Source organism: Sturnus vulgaris, chromosome 1, assembly GCF_052056855.1.
Source record: "Sturnus vulgaris isolate bStuVul1 chromosome 1, bStuVul1.hap1, whole genome shotgun sequence".
NCBI lineage: Eukaryota > Metazoa > Chordata > Aves > Passeriformes > Sturnidae > Sturnus > Sturnus vulgaris.
In genome coordinates this window covers 20,934,169-20,950,515 of record NC_142243.1, presented here as the reverse complement: position 1 = coordinate 20,950,515, position 16,347 = coordinate 20,934,169, and the positions used below count along the sequence as shown (strand labels likewise).

General features: G+C 35.5%; 1 protein-coding gene across 1 annotated transcript in view; it reads right to left on the bottom strand.

Annotated features, from left to right (window-relative positions):
• Positions 1 to 16,347, bottom strand: part of ITGA8 (integrin subunit alpha 8) — a 111,966-nt gene that overhangs the window by 52,994 nt on the left and 42,625 nt on the right. The window contains exons 15-20 of the mRNA XM_014875626.2: positions 15,247 to 15,354; positions 8,397 to 8,452; positions 7,700 to 7,854; positions 6,409 to 6,546; positions 5,869 to 5,936; positions 4,798 to 4,945 (exon numbers count right to left, since the gene is read on the bottom strand). Of these exons, the coding sequence (XP_014731112.1) occupies positions 4,798 to 4,945; positions 5,869 to 5,936; positions 6,409 to 6,546; positions 7,700 to 7,854; positions 8,397 to 8,452; positions 15,247 to 15,354 (673 nt within the window). The remainder of the gene's footprint in view (positions 1 to 4,797; positions 4,946 to 5,868; positions 5,937 to 6,408; positions 6,547 to 7,699; positions 7,855 to 8,396; positions 8,453 to 15,246; positions 15,355 to 16,347) is intronic.

Here is a 16,347-nt window from a genome sequence, read left to right as displayed (position 1 = left end):
GGCAGGAAGCTAGCAAGAGCTGAGATTGTACACCTACTATTGTCAGTATCAGTGCATTCACATGTAACTCAGCCAGATAGAAAGGTTGGCCACAAAGCCCTTCTACCTGACATTGGTAGCAATTCACATTTCTTTAGTAACACGTTTTTTTTGGCAGTCTTGAGCAGAAGTAAAAGCCCAACAATTAACAGTTGTGCTGCTAGGGTGCATTTTAACTAGAAAGTGATTGGATGCTTTAAGTACTCAAGACAGTCTACAAACTTAAAACTCTTTTTTGTGATTGTAGCGATGAATTACCAACTGATCCCACAACAGTTAAACACAACAGGCTGGGAAGAAAAAACTTCCTCTTTCCTTTACTATCACCTTCCAGTTTTATTTTCTGAGGAAAAGGGGATGGATTAGGTATACCATCTTCTAGTTGATGTATATGTATCTACTTGATGCACTAAGAGTAGTTTCACCAAGCTCAAATCACGTGTCATCTAGCTAGCCACAATGTTCTTAGTCTAAGAATGTCCATGTAAGACAAGAATGCTCCAGGTCTTTTCCTTATTTTAAGAGTGCCATAGTTTAGTTCAGAAAGGCATGGGGGAAATGGCTCAGAGTTTCTCCATTGTAATACTTATCTGGATGTGATCTTTACCACACTGCAGTTTCCAGCCTGAGCAGAGGCAGTTCTACCAAAATACATAAGGTTTTTGGTGTGTAATAATTATCTGTTAGTGTTTTGTATTTGCCTGATTTATATTTATATTTATATTTATATTTATATTTATATTTATATTTATATTTATATTTATATTTATATTTATATTTATATTTATATTTATATTTTAAAATAAATATTCCATAAGAATTTGGGTCCCAGATTTTTCTACTAAGGCAGGATTGAGCTGTTCAATAAGGGCAACTCTGTCATGGAGCAAAGGATTAGTGCACAGTATTGAGGCAATGGCTGGGGGCTCAAACACACAGTCATGCTCGTGTAAGAATGTACCATATAGCAGTACATGTTGTCTCTGGATCTACTGCTGGAAATATGAGGTAATATAATGTGGGTATACTTTCTTCATTGCAGCTAATTTCAGTAAATTCACACCTACTGCATATGAACAGTTATTACAAGCCAATGGGTTCCCAGGAACTAGTGAAGCTGTGGTAGTTTCTCATTTACCTGGTCTCTGGACCTTCTAAGTGTTTCCACAATACAACTGATGAAAAACACACTTGATTTCATTTAAAGTCATTCTATTTCAATCCTCATCTCTTGACTGAAGAAGTGTCAGCATCTGCAGGAATCAATGAAGCTCCAAAATCATGTCCCTGACCTCAAACTTTAGGATCACACACATTCACTTGCCTTTCCACTTCCATATGATAAAATTTCTGCAAAAAGTTGTTCATTTTGTATGCAGTTTCACAGTCTGTGTGCAGTATTCTACAGAATCAGGTCTGAGATAAGATGATAGTGCCAACTGAGGCAGGTCAAACACTATATTCCATAAAGCTGAAGGGAGGAGGTAGAAGGCAAGTGAATTTTCAGTTAAGTTTTTGACCTTTAACAGCTTCTAAGTGTAATTTAAATGATACAGAATAAAATAATGCATTGTTAACATGAAATAAAGAAAAAATAGCAGGGCTGGATAGGAGGCACTTCAGGTGTTTGTCTATTAAGCACTTAATGTGTGTTTCTTTATTAGATAGACTAAAGCCAGAATAGCCCCACAATAGACAAATATCCTCTATGAATACAACCACTGAAATTATGACAGCTTAATTGAATTATTTAATTCTACAGATCTTTCAGTTCCATCAGAAATGTATCAAGTGATTTATTCAGCTGATTATATTTCATTTATTCTGGTCTCAGTCTACCTGTTTTGTTGGCTCTGAGTAGAATTTTATCTCTGCCTTAATATCAGGAATTCTGCAGTTTGGAGAAAAACAGCTACACAGAAGACTGTAAACACAGATGTAACCAAGAGGAAATGCAATCCTAGAGGCAGAGCTTTAAGAATATGATTGCAATGGGCTCTACCACAAATCGACCTGTCCACTGAAATTGGTCTGCATTAAATTAAGTATATTTCAGGAGCAGTCACAGATGCCCCATTGTCAGGATACAACACAAACAAAAATAATAACTAAAATCCTGACTCCACTGCAACTGACATGAAAACTGTAATTTTCATCTCTAGTCCATGCCTCAAAAAATGCCTGCAGACCGAGAGACATTTTTTTCCATATACCTCAGTGTTTACTGCATCCAGTGTGATAATTTCTTCTGTTATCTTGTCAGTTCAATATGCTGTGTTTTCTCAAAGCCCTGAAAGCTGAATAAATTGAGTCCCTCACTTATACTCATTTATACTAAGACCCCTAAGAACTTGGTCATCCTGGTAACAGAAAAATTCGTATTTAGAAAATTTTAGAAGAAATTTACAGTATCCATTTTTTTCCAAATGCACTTAGAAGTTAATATTTTAGTTTACTGAATGGAACCATGATATTGCAAAAACATAGTTTTAAGAAATACATATATACAATTTAAAAACAATAGGAAGAATAAATTTACTTTCAGTGCCATTTGTAATCCTTGTGAAAATGGTCCTTGCAATGCAGAAAGACACTAAAAATGATGTAGAGAGTAGGAGTAATGTTTTGATCCTCTCAGAAAGAATATGATGACTTCTTTTTGAATGGAGTAAGTACAAAAAGCAAAGAATATGAAATAAATTACGTGTGGGAGTGAGCTAAGTAAATGTGGAAAAAGGAAGGCAGTTTTTTATAAATCTACAAGGATTCAGAATTGGATTTGTCAGAAAGGCATTTTATCTTCCCCAAAATCTGAAAAGAATGAAGTAGTTGTATTGTGTTTCTTGGGTTTTTAAAATTTTGTCTTCAAAAGAAAAAGTATTCTAACTTTAATAATCCTTCCCAACACAATCTAGCTTCTATTTATTCTTCCAAGGCACCAGAATCCCCCATGTATTCTTTCCTTCCTTTCTCCTTGGGTCTATTATGCTGGCATTATAAAATTAAATTTTTTCTAAAATCATAAAAAGCTCTGAATGATTTCTGTCTGGTCCAAACCATAGAACGGTTTGGATTGGAAAGGACCTTAAAGTTCCACCCCCACTGTTGTGGACAGGGACACCTTATGCTAGATCAGGTTGTTCCATCCAACCAGACCTTAAGCATTTTCAGGGATGGGGCATCCACAGCTTCCCTGGACAACCTGTTTCAGTGCCTCACCACCCTCACAGCCATGAAATGTTCTTAATATCGAATCTAAACCTATTTTCTTTCAGTTTGAATATATTCTCCTTTGTCCTGTCACAACATGTTAGTGTTAGAAGTCTCTCTCTGTCTTTCTTTTAGGCTCCCTTCAGGTACTGGAAGGGCTGATGCAGACCAGGACACGTTTGGTTTTCTGGGCTCTGAGTGCACATTGCCAGCTCATGTCCAGCCTCTTGCCCACTCCCACCCCCAGGTCCTTCAAATAATTGATATGTGTTAATACATGCTTGGATTTTGGAATCAGTACCTCCTCTGACACCTTGTTAATGTTCAAAAGAACAGCAAAAAGATTTCTAAAGAGGAATGGAGGAAAAAGGTAATCATTTGTAGTAAATTAAAGAGGACTTCAGTTTTGTAGATTATAGTGAAAAAAAACCAGAGACAAAAGGAACAAGCAGTATGAAAAGGCTGGTGTCTTTAAGATATGTTTCTGAGATGTTGCAGAGAATTTCTATCATCTTTGATGACTGCATTACTTCTTGTAATTTTTTTCAAACTAAGTTAGAAGCCCATTAATAAAGTCACTGACAGAAGGAGAATAAGGAAATACCTTGTAAGTTACTTTCAACTTCCTTAAAAACATTTGCCTTCAGAAAGGAAATTAACTTGCCTTCTCCCACTCTCACCCTTGAGGCCCTTTTGAACATTCCAGGCACTAAGAGAAAAAAGCAGGATCATGTTGCAACAGCTTGGGAGATATATGTGCAGATGAGGCAATTCAGACTTGCTGTCCAACAGAGAATACATGAACACTCTGCTTGTTTGCAGGATAGTGTTTCATCTTTGCTCTTAAAAAACAAAGATCCAAAAAAGGAAAAACACTGCATGTTCAGTACAGCTCAGCAGGACTTGAGTCAACATTAGTCCTTCTGTGAACACTGGCACATTTTACATTTTAATTGCATTTTTGGTTCATTCGTAACGTAGAAGAATTGACAAGGGAAAGCAACTTTGTCAAGTTTATGCTGCAGTTAATATCCAACTATTCAGGATATTGGAGACTAGGACACCCCTAATAATGGTAAAACACTGGTGTCCTATGAGAGGAGACAGCAGCGTCCAAGTGTCTGGGGGTCAGCAGGGCTCATTAACTCTGGCTGGGAGCTGGCACCATGGGATCCCAGGTTGGAAGCACTAAGGGACTTTGGCAGTATTACTTTCTGCTACTGGTATGGTTTACTGGTTCAAAATCTGAATGATGTGAATACCTCTTCTCCTAGAAGAAATGTGACAGTATTTGTGTAGTATTATAAGTAAGTTAATGGGAAGGAGGTGAACCTATGCTGGGTCTGAAAAGAATGGTCTTGTCCTTCCCATCTTTTGGAGGCACGGCTTATCTTTACTCTGGGCTGTGCAAGCAAGGATAGCTGTGAGTTGATGGAATCTGCCTTCTTGAAAGGAACCTTTTTATGTGCTGCTTTCAGCTGGTACAGCCTATGTAGGTTATCCTTGCTCTCAGTTGTCTGCTTCATTATTGCTAACATTTTACTTTACCTTGTTGTTGCGTTCAACCCCAGTGTAATCTGCTTCAGGAGGAATCTTTATATGTAGCTCAGCTTCATAGGCTCCTTCCCCATCATTTCTTGGATTTATTATGAGCATGACACAGTTTTCTTCTCCAATTACTAGCTGATCTATATCCCTGTATAGAACATACTACTTGTCAGGAGTTAAAACATGTACAATTAGGATTTACATATGAATAAAGCAGAAGGACATTTTGCTCTCAGAGCATGTGCTCTGGAAAATACTCTGTGAACACAAAGCATTTTCTATAAAAATGACCCCGTGAAAAAATATACCAGTGCCTGGGTAGAAAAGAGGTCAAGAGAAAACACCATCATGGCCAAAATGGACTACCACAAAACTTGAAAGTAACTAGTATAAAATTTCAGAGCCTGACTACTTTTTAAAAACCAAGAAGTATTTAATGGAGGAATCAATTGACACTGGGAGCTCATCAGCATTGTCTTCTGGAGGACACAAAAGTGGTAGTTTTCTCCTCATGTCCATTATAATTCTCCTGAGACCTGCAATGGCACTGTGCCCCTTTGTTTCACAGCTACAAATTGATTCTGATGAGAGTCAGGTAACGCCCAGACATTCCCCACTTGTCCTGCTTGGTATATTTCTGCCTCCATAGGAGAAACTGCTGCCATGTTTTGTAAATTTTATTTTGAGATTTACTTCACTGTGTATTGAGTTCAGGAGAATTGTGTCCAAGTTCAAAGTCACTGGCACATTGAAATAAAAAACTTGAAACCTCCTATGAACAACAATTTGTATTGTCTCTTGGTTTTCAGAGAACTAGAAGCACTTCTAAGAAACACTTGCAAACAATATTTTCTATTATAACCATTAAATACCATGAATGTGGTTTGCAAGTGTATATGTCTCCATTTCTTGGTTTTATAGCTGAAATGGATGCCCAAATTAAAATCTGGAAACCAGGTAAGAATGATTACCTACAACATAACTGTGTTTTATATACTTCACTCTGTTGAACAACAGTTAGCAGTGTCTGGACTTTCTTATATACAACATAATTTCTTTTATTTAACTTACGGCACAGCAGAAAGTTGCAAGTCAGGAATACATAAGTTGTCCTCCCCACAGTCAACCAGAATGTAAGCCTGTATAATTGTAAAGTAAAAAATTATCATACAATTAGTACATGCCTCAAAGTCCAAATCACTTCATTAAATATTGCTTCCTAAGTGTTTTAAATACCACTAGTGCTGCCTTAGTTAATTAAATCTTTTTCTCCTTTCTATAAGTTCCTTTTCACATGGTAGTTGGAGATTGGAGACTATTTAGATGGTCAAATATGTCCTTAGCAGAACAATATAATTTTCAGGCCCTTTCCCACACTAACTTGGCTTACATATTCTAGAAGGCAATCAAAACTATGATCACAAGAAAGTTTTGGAAATACTTGAAAGGCCTGTTGGTTCTATATTTATATTCCATCTACATTTTGTATTAATTAAATCCCTGTTGTGTAATTTCTGGCTGTGATACTTTCTTTTAAGGAAGATGACACACATAATATTTGTTAATGCTTTCATGTTTATACACAGAAAATGCGGCATGCAAAATTCATACCTGCTCTGCTAGTGAGTTTTTCTGGTAATAATTCAGTATTGGCTTCACAGTCAAATTATCTTCAAAACTGGACTCATCCAAACTATAATTGAAGTTTATATTGATGGGAGATAATTTGTCTCTAAATTCTGTTTCATCCTGTGAGTGACAATCACATAATAAAAACCAATGGTTTACTATGATTATTTCAGTTGGTATGGTATGACAACAGATTCAGACTTCTGAAGGTAAAGATGTGGTCTTTATTGAAGGTAAAGGCATGGTTCTTTGACAGATGCTGGCCAAATTCTGGCTGAATGTGGTGTCATTAGGAAAGCAAAGTGACTCACCAGTAATTGGAATGCCCAGAACATATTGCCTCCACAGCCCACATCTGGAAGAAGCTGGCTGAGCTGAGTAGACTCAGAAATTTTTCAAAGCCTTAGCCTAACATGAAGCTGTTTAAGAGAGACACACAGAACCAACTCCTACCAGTTACTGCCCCCCTTCTTTTTGAAATGGAGGTAGGCATATGTGGATTTGTGGAGGTAATATTGCTGGGTTTTTACCATAACCAAGAATTTATGAGAATTAGCAATGGTAAAATTCAGCCACCTTTATTATCTAGATATGTCCTTACATAGTGCTTGAAACTTCTCTGTTTCATCTCCCACTGCATTTCTTGGATCAGACTTGGAATCTACTTCAATTGCATGAGGCAACTCCACTGCAAGTGAGCAAGTCTTGACCCTTTCTCCTTTACAACTTCAATTCCATAGTTTTAGTTTTTCCAAAAGCATTTAAAAATATCTTCTAAATACTTTTAAAAATGCACGGATTTTAGGCCAACATTTTTGGTAAGACTCTTTTAAAATCTTTTGAACCTGAATTGGCATGATATTAACATTATTCATTTATTACTGCATGGTGAATACTGAAAAAGTAAAGGGATACCAAAAAAGGAGAGCAATCTTGCACTTTGTATCAGAAGATGCAGTATCTGATCAGAATTTCCAGAAGAGTATGAAATGCATGTATTTTTACACAGAGAAATTCTACACTCTTCAAAATCAGTCTTTCTTTTATACTTATATTGACAAAAGAAAACCCAAAGATTTACATGGGGAATTTTTTCAAGGTAGCAGTATGCTCTGAACATACTGAACTTTCAGACGAGGTCTATTTTGTATCTAATTTCTGCAATTTTGGAAATTATTCTTCCTTTTCCAGTGACTCCTTTATTATTATTATCTTTAAATCCCTGGTACTAATCAAATGATGATGAAAGTCCAAAATATTTTAAACAACTCACTCTGAGATAAACAAGGAAGTCCTGGCAATGTAGTTGTTTCTGTCTTTCTATCACAATGGAGAAGTAGTGATGTGACTGATGGTAATCAAAGAAGAGGGTCCTCTTAACAGCTCCTTTCTGTTTCAATGAATCTAATTGCAATTCACCTTTCAGCACTAAAGGATACAAATAAATAAATTAGTTATTGATTTAACAGAAAGAAAACAGTAAAGAATTAATTATGTATTATAATTAATTAACCTAAGCAAGTCTTCCAAGAAAAACTAATCCATCCTTTAAGTACCTGTCTGTTCAAAAGCCCACTAGGTTTTGATCCAAATTATGCAGGATGTGTAGTTTATTCTTTCCTATTTCATTGGCAGATCATATGTGTACAGGACTTCTGTCTCTTTAATTTATTTTTTTTCCAAAACAGAACATTCTCCAACAAGGTATATTCTTGGTTTTATTTAGAAAATTACTTATACTGAAACAAAAATCCTTTAAGTGAGTAATAAAGGGTTTGTTTTTACATATATACATATGTATATATACATATATACATATGTATATACACAAAGTATATATACAAATACTTTTTAAACTGCATTTTCTTGCCTTAGGAGGATCCCACTCCTATTGTCTTTCCAATAATAAAAAAATACATCTGAAATGGAGCAGGACAGGGTAAATTATAGGAATAAAAAACCTTTCTTACCTATCTCATTTGAAATACTTTGACCTTCAAAATCTGCACAGACTCTTACAGTAAAGCTGCATATAAAAAAAGGAGAAGTAATTTATTATTAGCAGAAAATGGACTGACCTGGGAATCAGCAGTTCCCAAGTCATATCTTTTAAGTTTTATTTTCATTTGCTCAAAAAGATATTAACCGAGATTTTATCTAGCTACCTATGATATTCCCTAATTGTCAGGAAGTCTCCTAGGCTTCACTAATAATCACAGATGACAGCCTCTGAATACTTCCTGGCAAGGGTATGGAGAAGATTCTCTGGTCCCAGTAGTTCTTGAGAGAGCCCATGGAGATGACCCTTCTGACACTACTGCCAAAGTTGAATTCTTTATGCTGAAGTTCAGCAAACCACCTTTGTAAGAGTCTGCCTGCAGAAATCCTTTCTAGCTCATCATGGTCAAATCAGAAAAGTCCTAGAGCACGTTGTCAATGCTCAAGCTTCTTTCCAGCAAATTAAAACACTCAGGATACCAATGTGTTCCACTGGCATTACTGTAAGATTTTCATTGTTTCAACAGGCTATAATTAATTCCGAACATAAAATCTAAATTGCTCGGTTTTTGTGGCATTAGACTAATCAAATTGTATTATATTTAATTTGCTAAGTAACACATCATAAGTTAGTTGTTTTCAATTTCTGCATGTATAGCAAGCTCTTTTGAGCCTAGAAATACTCACATCTGTGATTACAACTCTGATTATACAAATTTCACCTCAGCCATAGGTGACTCCTTTCCCATAAGAAATATTTCTGTGTAAGACTGGCAACAATTTGCAGTTATACTCAACAACCGATAGGAGAAGCCTTTCATAGTTTTATTGGCTGATACCTTCTAATCAGAATTTTGACCTACACAAAGATTAATTTAAAAACCTGAAAAAGTAATAATTATAGAAAAGTTGCACTTTGCAAGCAACCTAGGCAAGTTTTATAAATATTTAACTGAATTGCATTTTGAAAAGTTTTCACAAATTACTCTGGATGGTATGAGAAATAGTATTAATTATGTCTGTTGATGCAACTAGCAGAGTGTACTTCCCTGACAAGTGGCAAAACAAGAAATCTGTCACTGGAAAGATGTTCTTGATTTTTGATTTCTGCTGTCATTTGCCACATAGACTTAGCTCTGCATACCATAATTCCTAATGAAACCCTGTATAATGTAACAAAATTGCTCAGGTGATTCTTGCAATTGTCTCTGGTTACCAATCATTCTTAAATAAAATTTTCATGACTTCATAAAATATTTTTGTTTGTATATGGACAAAAAACTGTAGGTCAGCATTCAAATCGGCTTGAGTTAAATAAAAAAATATTTGCATTATCCATTGATCTTGATCTCCTCACTACTGTTATACTGTATACTAATGTTCCCATGCAGTGGATACAAAACCACTAACATAACCTTTAAACCAACCTGTAATGACACTCTAATTGCATGTTTGTTTCCTCTGACAGATGTAATGAAACTGCCACATATGTGGTACGTGTCACATGATCTTAATGAAAAATTCTTCTCTTGAAAAAAAAAAAGCTATTATTTCTTGAGGAACAAGAATGGCATAATTTCATTTATCTCTGTTAGATTGTAGTGTTCAAATGGCTTTCCAGTCCATGCAGAAATTGTAAATTTATTCATATTCCTACTTCTTTGCAATTATGAGTTAATACATGAAGAACCAATTATTTCCAAATACACAAGGACAAAACAACAAAAATGAGGAAATTTTGTGTAATTGAATAAATGCAATTTAGACATCAGACTTCACAGGCCAGTCTCATATGTCAGAGTATAAGAGTGTATTTCCTCAAATGTAAACTCAAGAGATGCCATTGTATTAACTAAACTGTTTTCTTGCTCTGGAGGAATCATAAATTTTGCCCTATCATGTTTGAAAAATATTTGTGTTCAAAATGCAGCTTAGAATGCTTTACTTGCTAAACAGAACAATTTCAGTGTATGCTTTATTTACTGCAATGAACAGAATAATTCATCATACATATTTGATAACTGAAGTAATGTTCTTAAATACTACTAGTAAGAGTCAAGATTTACTCCTTCCACTCCAGGCAAGCCATGTCAAAAAGAGAATGGCAGAGCAAAAAAAAGCAAAAATTTGGAGCAAAAATTTTCCCACACATTCTGCCACACATTTGTGATTCTATTATTTAGTTCAGAAGTAGTGCTAAAGACATCAAAGATTTCAATTGAAAACCTAGATGAATTTAGATTCGCTCATCACTTCAACAAGAAGATGCTGGGGAGATGTTGAGGGATTTTTTAGTATGAAGGGAAAGAAAAGCAGTGGGAAAGAGAGACCACAAAAGAGGACAGGAGTGTAAAGAATTTATAGAGATTTGAGATCTGACTCCGAGGCACAGTAAAAAATCAAACAGCTAAGCTTTTGAGCTTGCTTGTAGGAGCAATCAACCAAACAACACAATTAACAATCAAAGGAAGAAAACTTCAGAAAGTAAGAAACAAATGGGAAATAGTGCATCATACTAAAGCATATGAACTTTTAATGTGCTATCAATCTTGCCTCTCTGAAGAGATTCCCACATCATATTTATTCTGCTGTGCCTGTCATCACTATGAGAGTATGCTTCAAATATTTGACTGTAGTTACAAAATAGAGGGAAAGCCTTAAAACTGAACACACTAGATTTTCCTGACAATCTTGGGGCAACAAAGCAGTATGTTTAAAACAGTCTTATGTTCTTTAGGTAGACAGCTGAAAAAAATTTTAAAACTTGGTTCAGGTGGTGAAAAGCAAGGCATTAGCAGATCCTACCAGATGTTATTTGTCATTGCTAACAATTTCTTTAGCGCCCAGGTCTGCAGAGGGAGAGAAAGGATGGATAGATAATGTCTTAGCAGAAAGGCAATGTAAGCTTTCACGTTATGGGCTTCCATTCTGTGTGAGGCTGATACCCAAACTGCAAGGTCACAAACCTCCACAGGAGGAGAGAAGAAGCTGGTTTTGTCTACTGATGGACAACCTTTAAACAAAGTTTCCTTTCTGAAGTACACCATGTAAAAACACTTCTATTATGATGCTCTAATACTCACCCTGTTTTTAGATTTTCTTATGGCAAAGTCTAATCCAACGATCAGCACAGAGTTTTAATGCTGAAGGCATCTCATGGCTAAGCTCCATCACATGGCCAGGCTGCAGTAGCACTAGGGCTGCTAGATAAGTCAAGTGACTGTCCTTTGGATGTCTCTAGGGCTACTTAAGTTAAAACCTGGCACAGAAGTCTCCCATACAGCAACTCAGCTGTGTTGGTAGCAACTGACACCACCTGCTTACCCCCCTTGGACCAGCCACTGAGGAGTGAGCTACCCATCTTCTGACTCTGGGCCATATGGCTTTGCTGTGCAACCCATGGACTCAGGCTGGCCAACAGTCTTTGGAAAATCCCACACAAATTCATCTCAACAATGGCCCCATAGTCCATACCCATGGGACACCAATCACATCCTCTTTCAAATTAAGTCGATGAGAAAATAAAATACTGGCAGCAGAAAAGAGCAAAAGTAGAAACATAGTCTAACCTATGCAGCTAGAAGAGGTTGCAATATTATTTTGGGGGTTTATATATTTGGTAGGAATTTTGTATTCAGCTTTTTAAAAGAGTATGTAGAAATGTCTCATATACTGAATCTAGCTGACACAAGATCATGAATACTTTATTACTACTTTAATAGTAAGAAATTTGGAGATAAAGGAACTATGGGTTTTTTTCCAAAGTATTTTTTGATAATAGGAACTTGAAGATCAGAAATTTTAAGCACTCTGTTTCTGGTTTTAGTGAAATTACAGAACGTGGATAGCCTACAAGGCACATCTCAATTTAGACATCCAAACCTGAAAAGCACTTACAAATAAAAAGCATCATCTACATATATAAAAATATTAATATAAATATATATATACAAAATATATTCTACCATATATTCTACAAATCGACTTTTTATCATGATTGGACACTTCTATGCAACTTTTGGTAGGTCAGGTAACTTCTCTGACTTATTGCTCTTCTACAAAATGGAATTGACAATATTCACCTTAAATGAGTGAGAGGTGAGTAAAGAACTTTCATAGATGCAAGTTAAGAATAAATACATGAGGTAGCTAGTGGATAATCATACCTCAAAAGGTAATAAAAATACCAATGCATAGTTAAATTAGACCTCCTGTCAGCTAGAACCCAATTTTGAACGTAATAAATCACAATACAGGAAGGGGTTTTGAAAAATTAAGATCTTTAATTTAATTACCTCTTTTTACAGATATTAACTTGCATCTTTCACACTTAGTGGAAAAAAAGTCTATTTCCATATTCTTTAATACCTTCAAAGTTGCAGAATTTGTTACAGATTTGCTAGTATTAGGAATTCAGAAACAGCCACATTTTACACACAGCAGAGAATGAATTATATGTTTCTAGAAATTCAAGAGAATTCTCTTTGAGCTATGCATAAAAATGACTTTTTGTGCATGTTTCCTCTGCGGCTTCAGCTTTGCAATTTACATCATGGCAAAAATAATATTTTCCTAATGCTTGGAAACGTACAATAATCCACATTATTCATGCACACACACTTCCTGAAACTTTTCTGGTAGGAGGTTTCCTTTCATTCTAATTTTGCAGTGTCAGTCAGTAGAGTTTTATACAAGTTGCACAGCTGGCTAAGAGATACAGAAATCTGTCCCATGGGACTGAGGAATTCTTTGCCTGTTGGAGTTTCCCCAGTAATTCTTTTCATATGTACAATACAAGCTTATATCAACTAAGGAAAAAAATTACAGCGTGGAAAATAGCAGCTGCTCTTCAGTCATTTCATAACATGAACTAAATCTTTAGGGAATAGTATTTTAGAATAAAGCAGACAGAAATTAAATTATGCTCCTATTAAAGCTCTTGATATGAACCAAACTTCTTCTGGCTAATTGTAGCAGAGAAATGAAAAGAAACAAAAAAAATATATGTTCAAGGAGTACACATTTCTTCCTTCCTTTTCTAAACAATATCTCAGAGCAAGATATTTTTTGAGAGATGTTTTTCCTCTTGCGCAAAAACCCCACATTTGTTCTTTCAATACCTGTTGTTAACTGTTACAGTTCCAAAATCTTTTCCATTATGACATTAGGCATTTTTTACAAGTCTTAAAATCTAGAGTTGTGAAACAGCATAATTTGGATCAATAAACATGCTTCAGCCAAGTGTCTGTATTTCAATTTTTTTTTACATCAACTGTTAAAACAAAAGATAATTGAATCAAAAAATTCTAGAAAGGCCAAAGCTTTGTAAAGCTCTGGGATTGCATCATTCCACCAAGTGCCTCCTACATCGCTCTGTAGAAGGGCAATTTTCAACACTGGCTGTAGAAATGAGGAATAAGATAAAAAATATGAGAAATCCCTTAAAGTGTAAAAGAACAGCACAAGACTGAAAATCTCTTGACAACCCCATCCCAGATGCTTTGGGAGCCCACACATTTTTTGGTTTAAGTGTATCAGAGTTTAGTTCCTTTAAGAGCCTGCATGGCTCTTAAATGAACTGCTTCTCATGATTATGTTTTATAGCTCATATTTGTCAATTAATTCTTAATACTCTTTAGCTGAATCTAACATTTGAGATGATTTTTAAGACTCATCTCCTATAAAGAATGTCTCTAATGTGAGGAAATCCTCTGACCATCTTCTGCTTCTTTAAATCATTGCAAAATTTCTGCATTCACGGTTTCTTCTGGAGTCCTCCTTTACACCTTAATATTGTTTTTATCCAGCCCACGTCCTGGCAGGCTTCCTGATTCTAATGTTTTTACATCTTAGAAATATGTTCCTCACAGTCTCTCTGGCAAGACTTACTACTATTTTATATTCAACTTGCACGTGTTTATGCTCTGTTTTGATTTTAGTTTCCTCATTTGTTATGATTTCCACTTTTAAACAGTATCATATGTGTTTGTAATAGCCTCTTTTGTCAACTGTTCCTGGGGTCTTTTCAAAGTGACTTTTTTCTAGTGTTTCTAGTGTTTAATGCTGCTTTTTGTGTGTTATGTGCTATTAGATAGCCTCCAAATGTCCTGCAAGAATTTTGTACTTGTAACTGATATTACATTGTTTTAATCAGCTCTGAGGATTTTTATGTTGGTTTTTGTTCGTTTGTTTGCTTTTGGTTTTTTGGTTTGTTTGTTGTTTTTTCTTTCAGTTCAAAGTTAAGTGCTACTGTGGTTAAGGGTTTCTCTTTTTAACGATGGTTGAAACATTTTCCTGCGTGATGTGGAAAAAAAACTTTCCTCTGACCAAAGACAGCCAGAAACAACACCCTGTGAACTTCTCTCAGGATGACCAGCCAGACATCTCTCTTCTACAAAGGACTAAGATCTGTCTTTCTCCAACAGAAAATGGTGGGCCCACCAGCTCTGCATCACTTTCACTGTTACATTTTGTCAGCAAACAGATGACTGTTTATGTGTTTTGTCTGTTTTAGTTGTTTCATGTTTCATTCATCTAAACATTGCATATAACTTTGCAGCTTGCAGGAGACACTGAGCATTCTCCTATTAAGAATGAGTGTATCAAAGGACTCAACTTTTAGCTACCACAATTAGTCAGACAATCTGCTAAGTACTGGAAAATACCAAAAAGATTTCTATGTAGGGGGGTTTTGTTGTGCTCATAGCATGTTTAACATTTTGAACTTTGCATATGTTCAACAAAGAGTTGCAATAAAATTAAAGAACAGGAAGTTATTTGAGAAAGAGGATAAGAATATTTTTTGAGTAATCAGGGACTTACCAGGCCACCAAAAGCTGAGAGACAGGGAGCTGACAGGTTTTATTGTCTGGATTCACAATCATGGGGTTCAGAATAAGATGAGCATTCACTGTCACAACAGGTCTGGCTCTGAGGAACAGAAAAAAGGTTCAGCACATTCAGAAGGAGCACATAAGTATATAAGTTGCAGCAGAGAAAACACTTAACAGAGTTGGCTGCAAAGAAGCCACAGATGTAGGGCTACTTGGGAGAACTCAGTTTGCTAATGCTGCTCATAGCCAAAAGAACTGTTTTTGTTGTTTTGTTTTGTTTTTTTTCCCCCATCAGAATGCTACTGAGATTCACCAAAAAAAAAAAAAAAAATCACATGTTAGCACATCACAGAAACAGTATCCTCTGGTTAAGCAATACATGTGTCCCAGGACTGAGGCACATCAGACACATTTCATCACACTGAGTTTTCTCAAAGGGATAGAATTTGCCTTTTTGGGTTTTACAGCAGTCCTTTGGCCATCTTTCAGATTTCTTTTGTACTGTCTCCATCAATAATGATACATTTAGACTTTATATGTTTGTTTTAACATTCTTTAAAAAATAAACATGATTTGGTTAAAGTAGAAGTTGGTGTAGACTATCTTGGGCCAATAATGAAGTAAATTCTGTCTGACATTTCTTGAGACAACTGACTTTGTAACCCAGTAATAATCAGTAAATTGTGCTGAGTACATGAATATACAGTTTTGGTGACAGAAACCATCCCTCTGAAGCTGTTATTAAGTGATGAGATAATCTATAACTGCAAGCACTTTAGAAGACAATAACAATTATGTGCCCAGATTCTGGTTTTTTAAGACAGCAATACTATTTACAGTAACTTACATAATTCCAGTTTTCTAACTTTCCTGAATCGACATCTGAGCTTTTATGATTACTTCTTTATATTACTTCAGCAAGACATTAAAAATTAAAATTACTTTCTTCACTTTTGTGCAACTGGGAAAACCTTTTTTTGCCTAGAAAATTTCAGTAATAAAATTCTATTTCAACAGTATGACAAGTTGCATATTTGATACATTCTGGTCAGGAAATGGCCTCCTGCTATTCACTTTCTTAAATTAAATA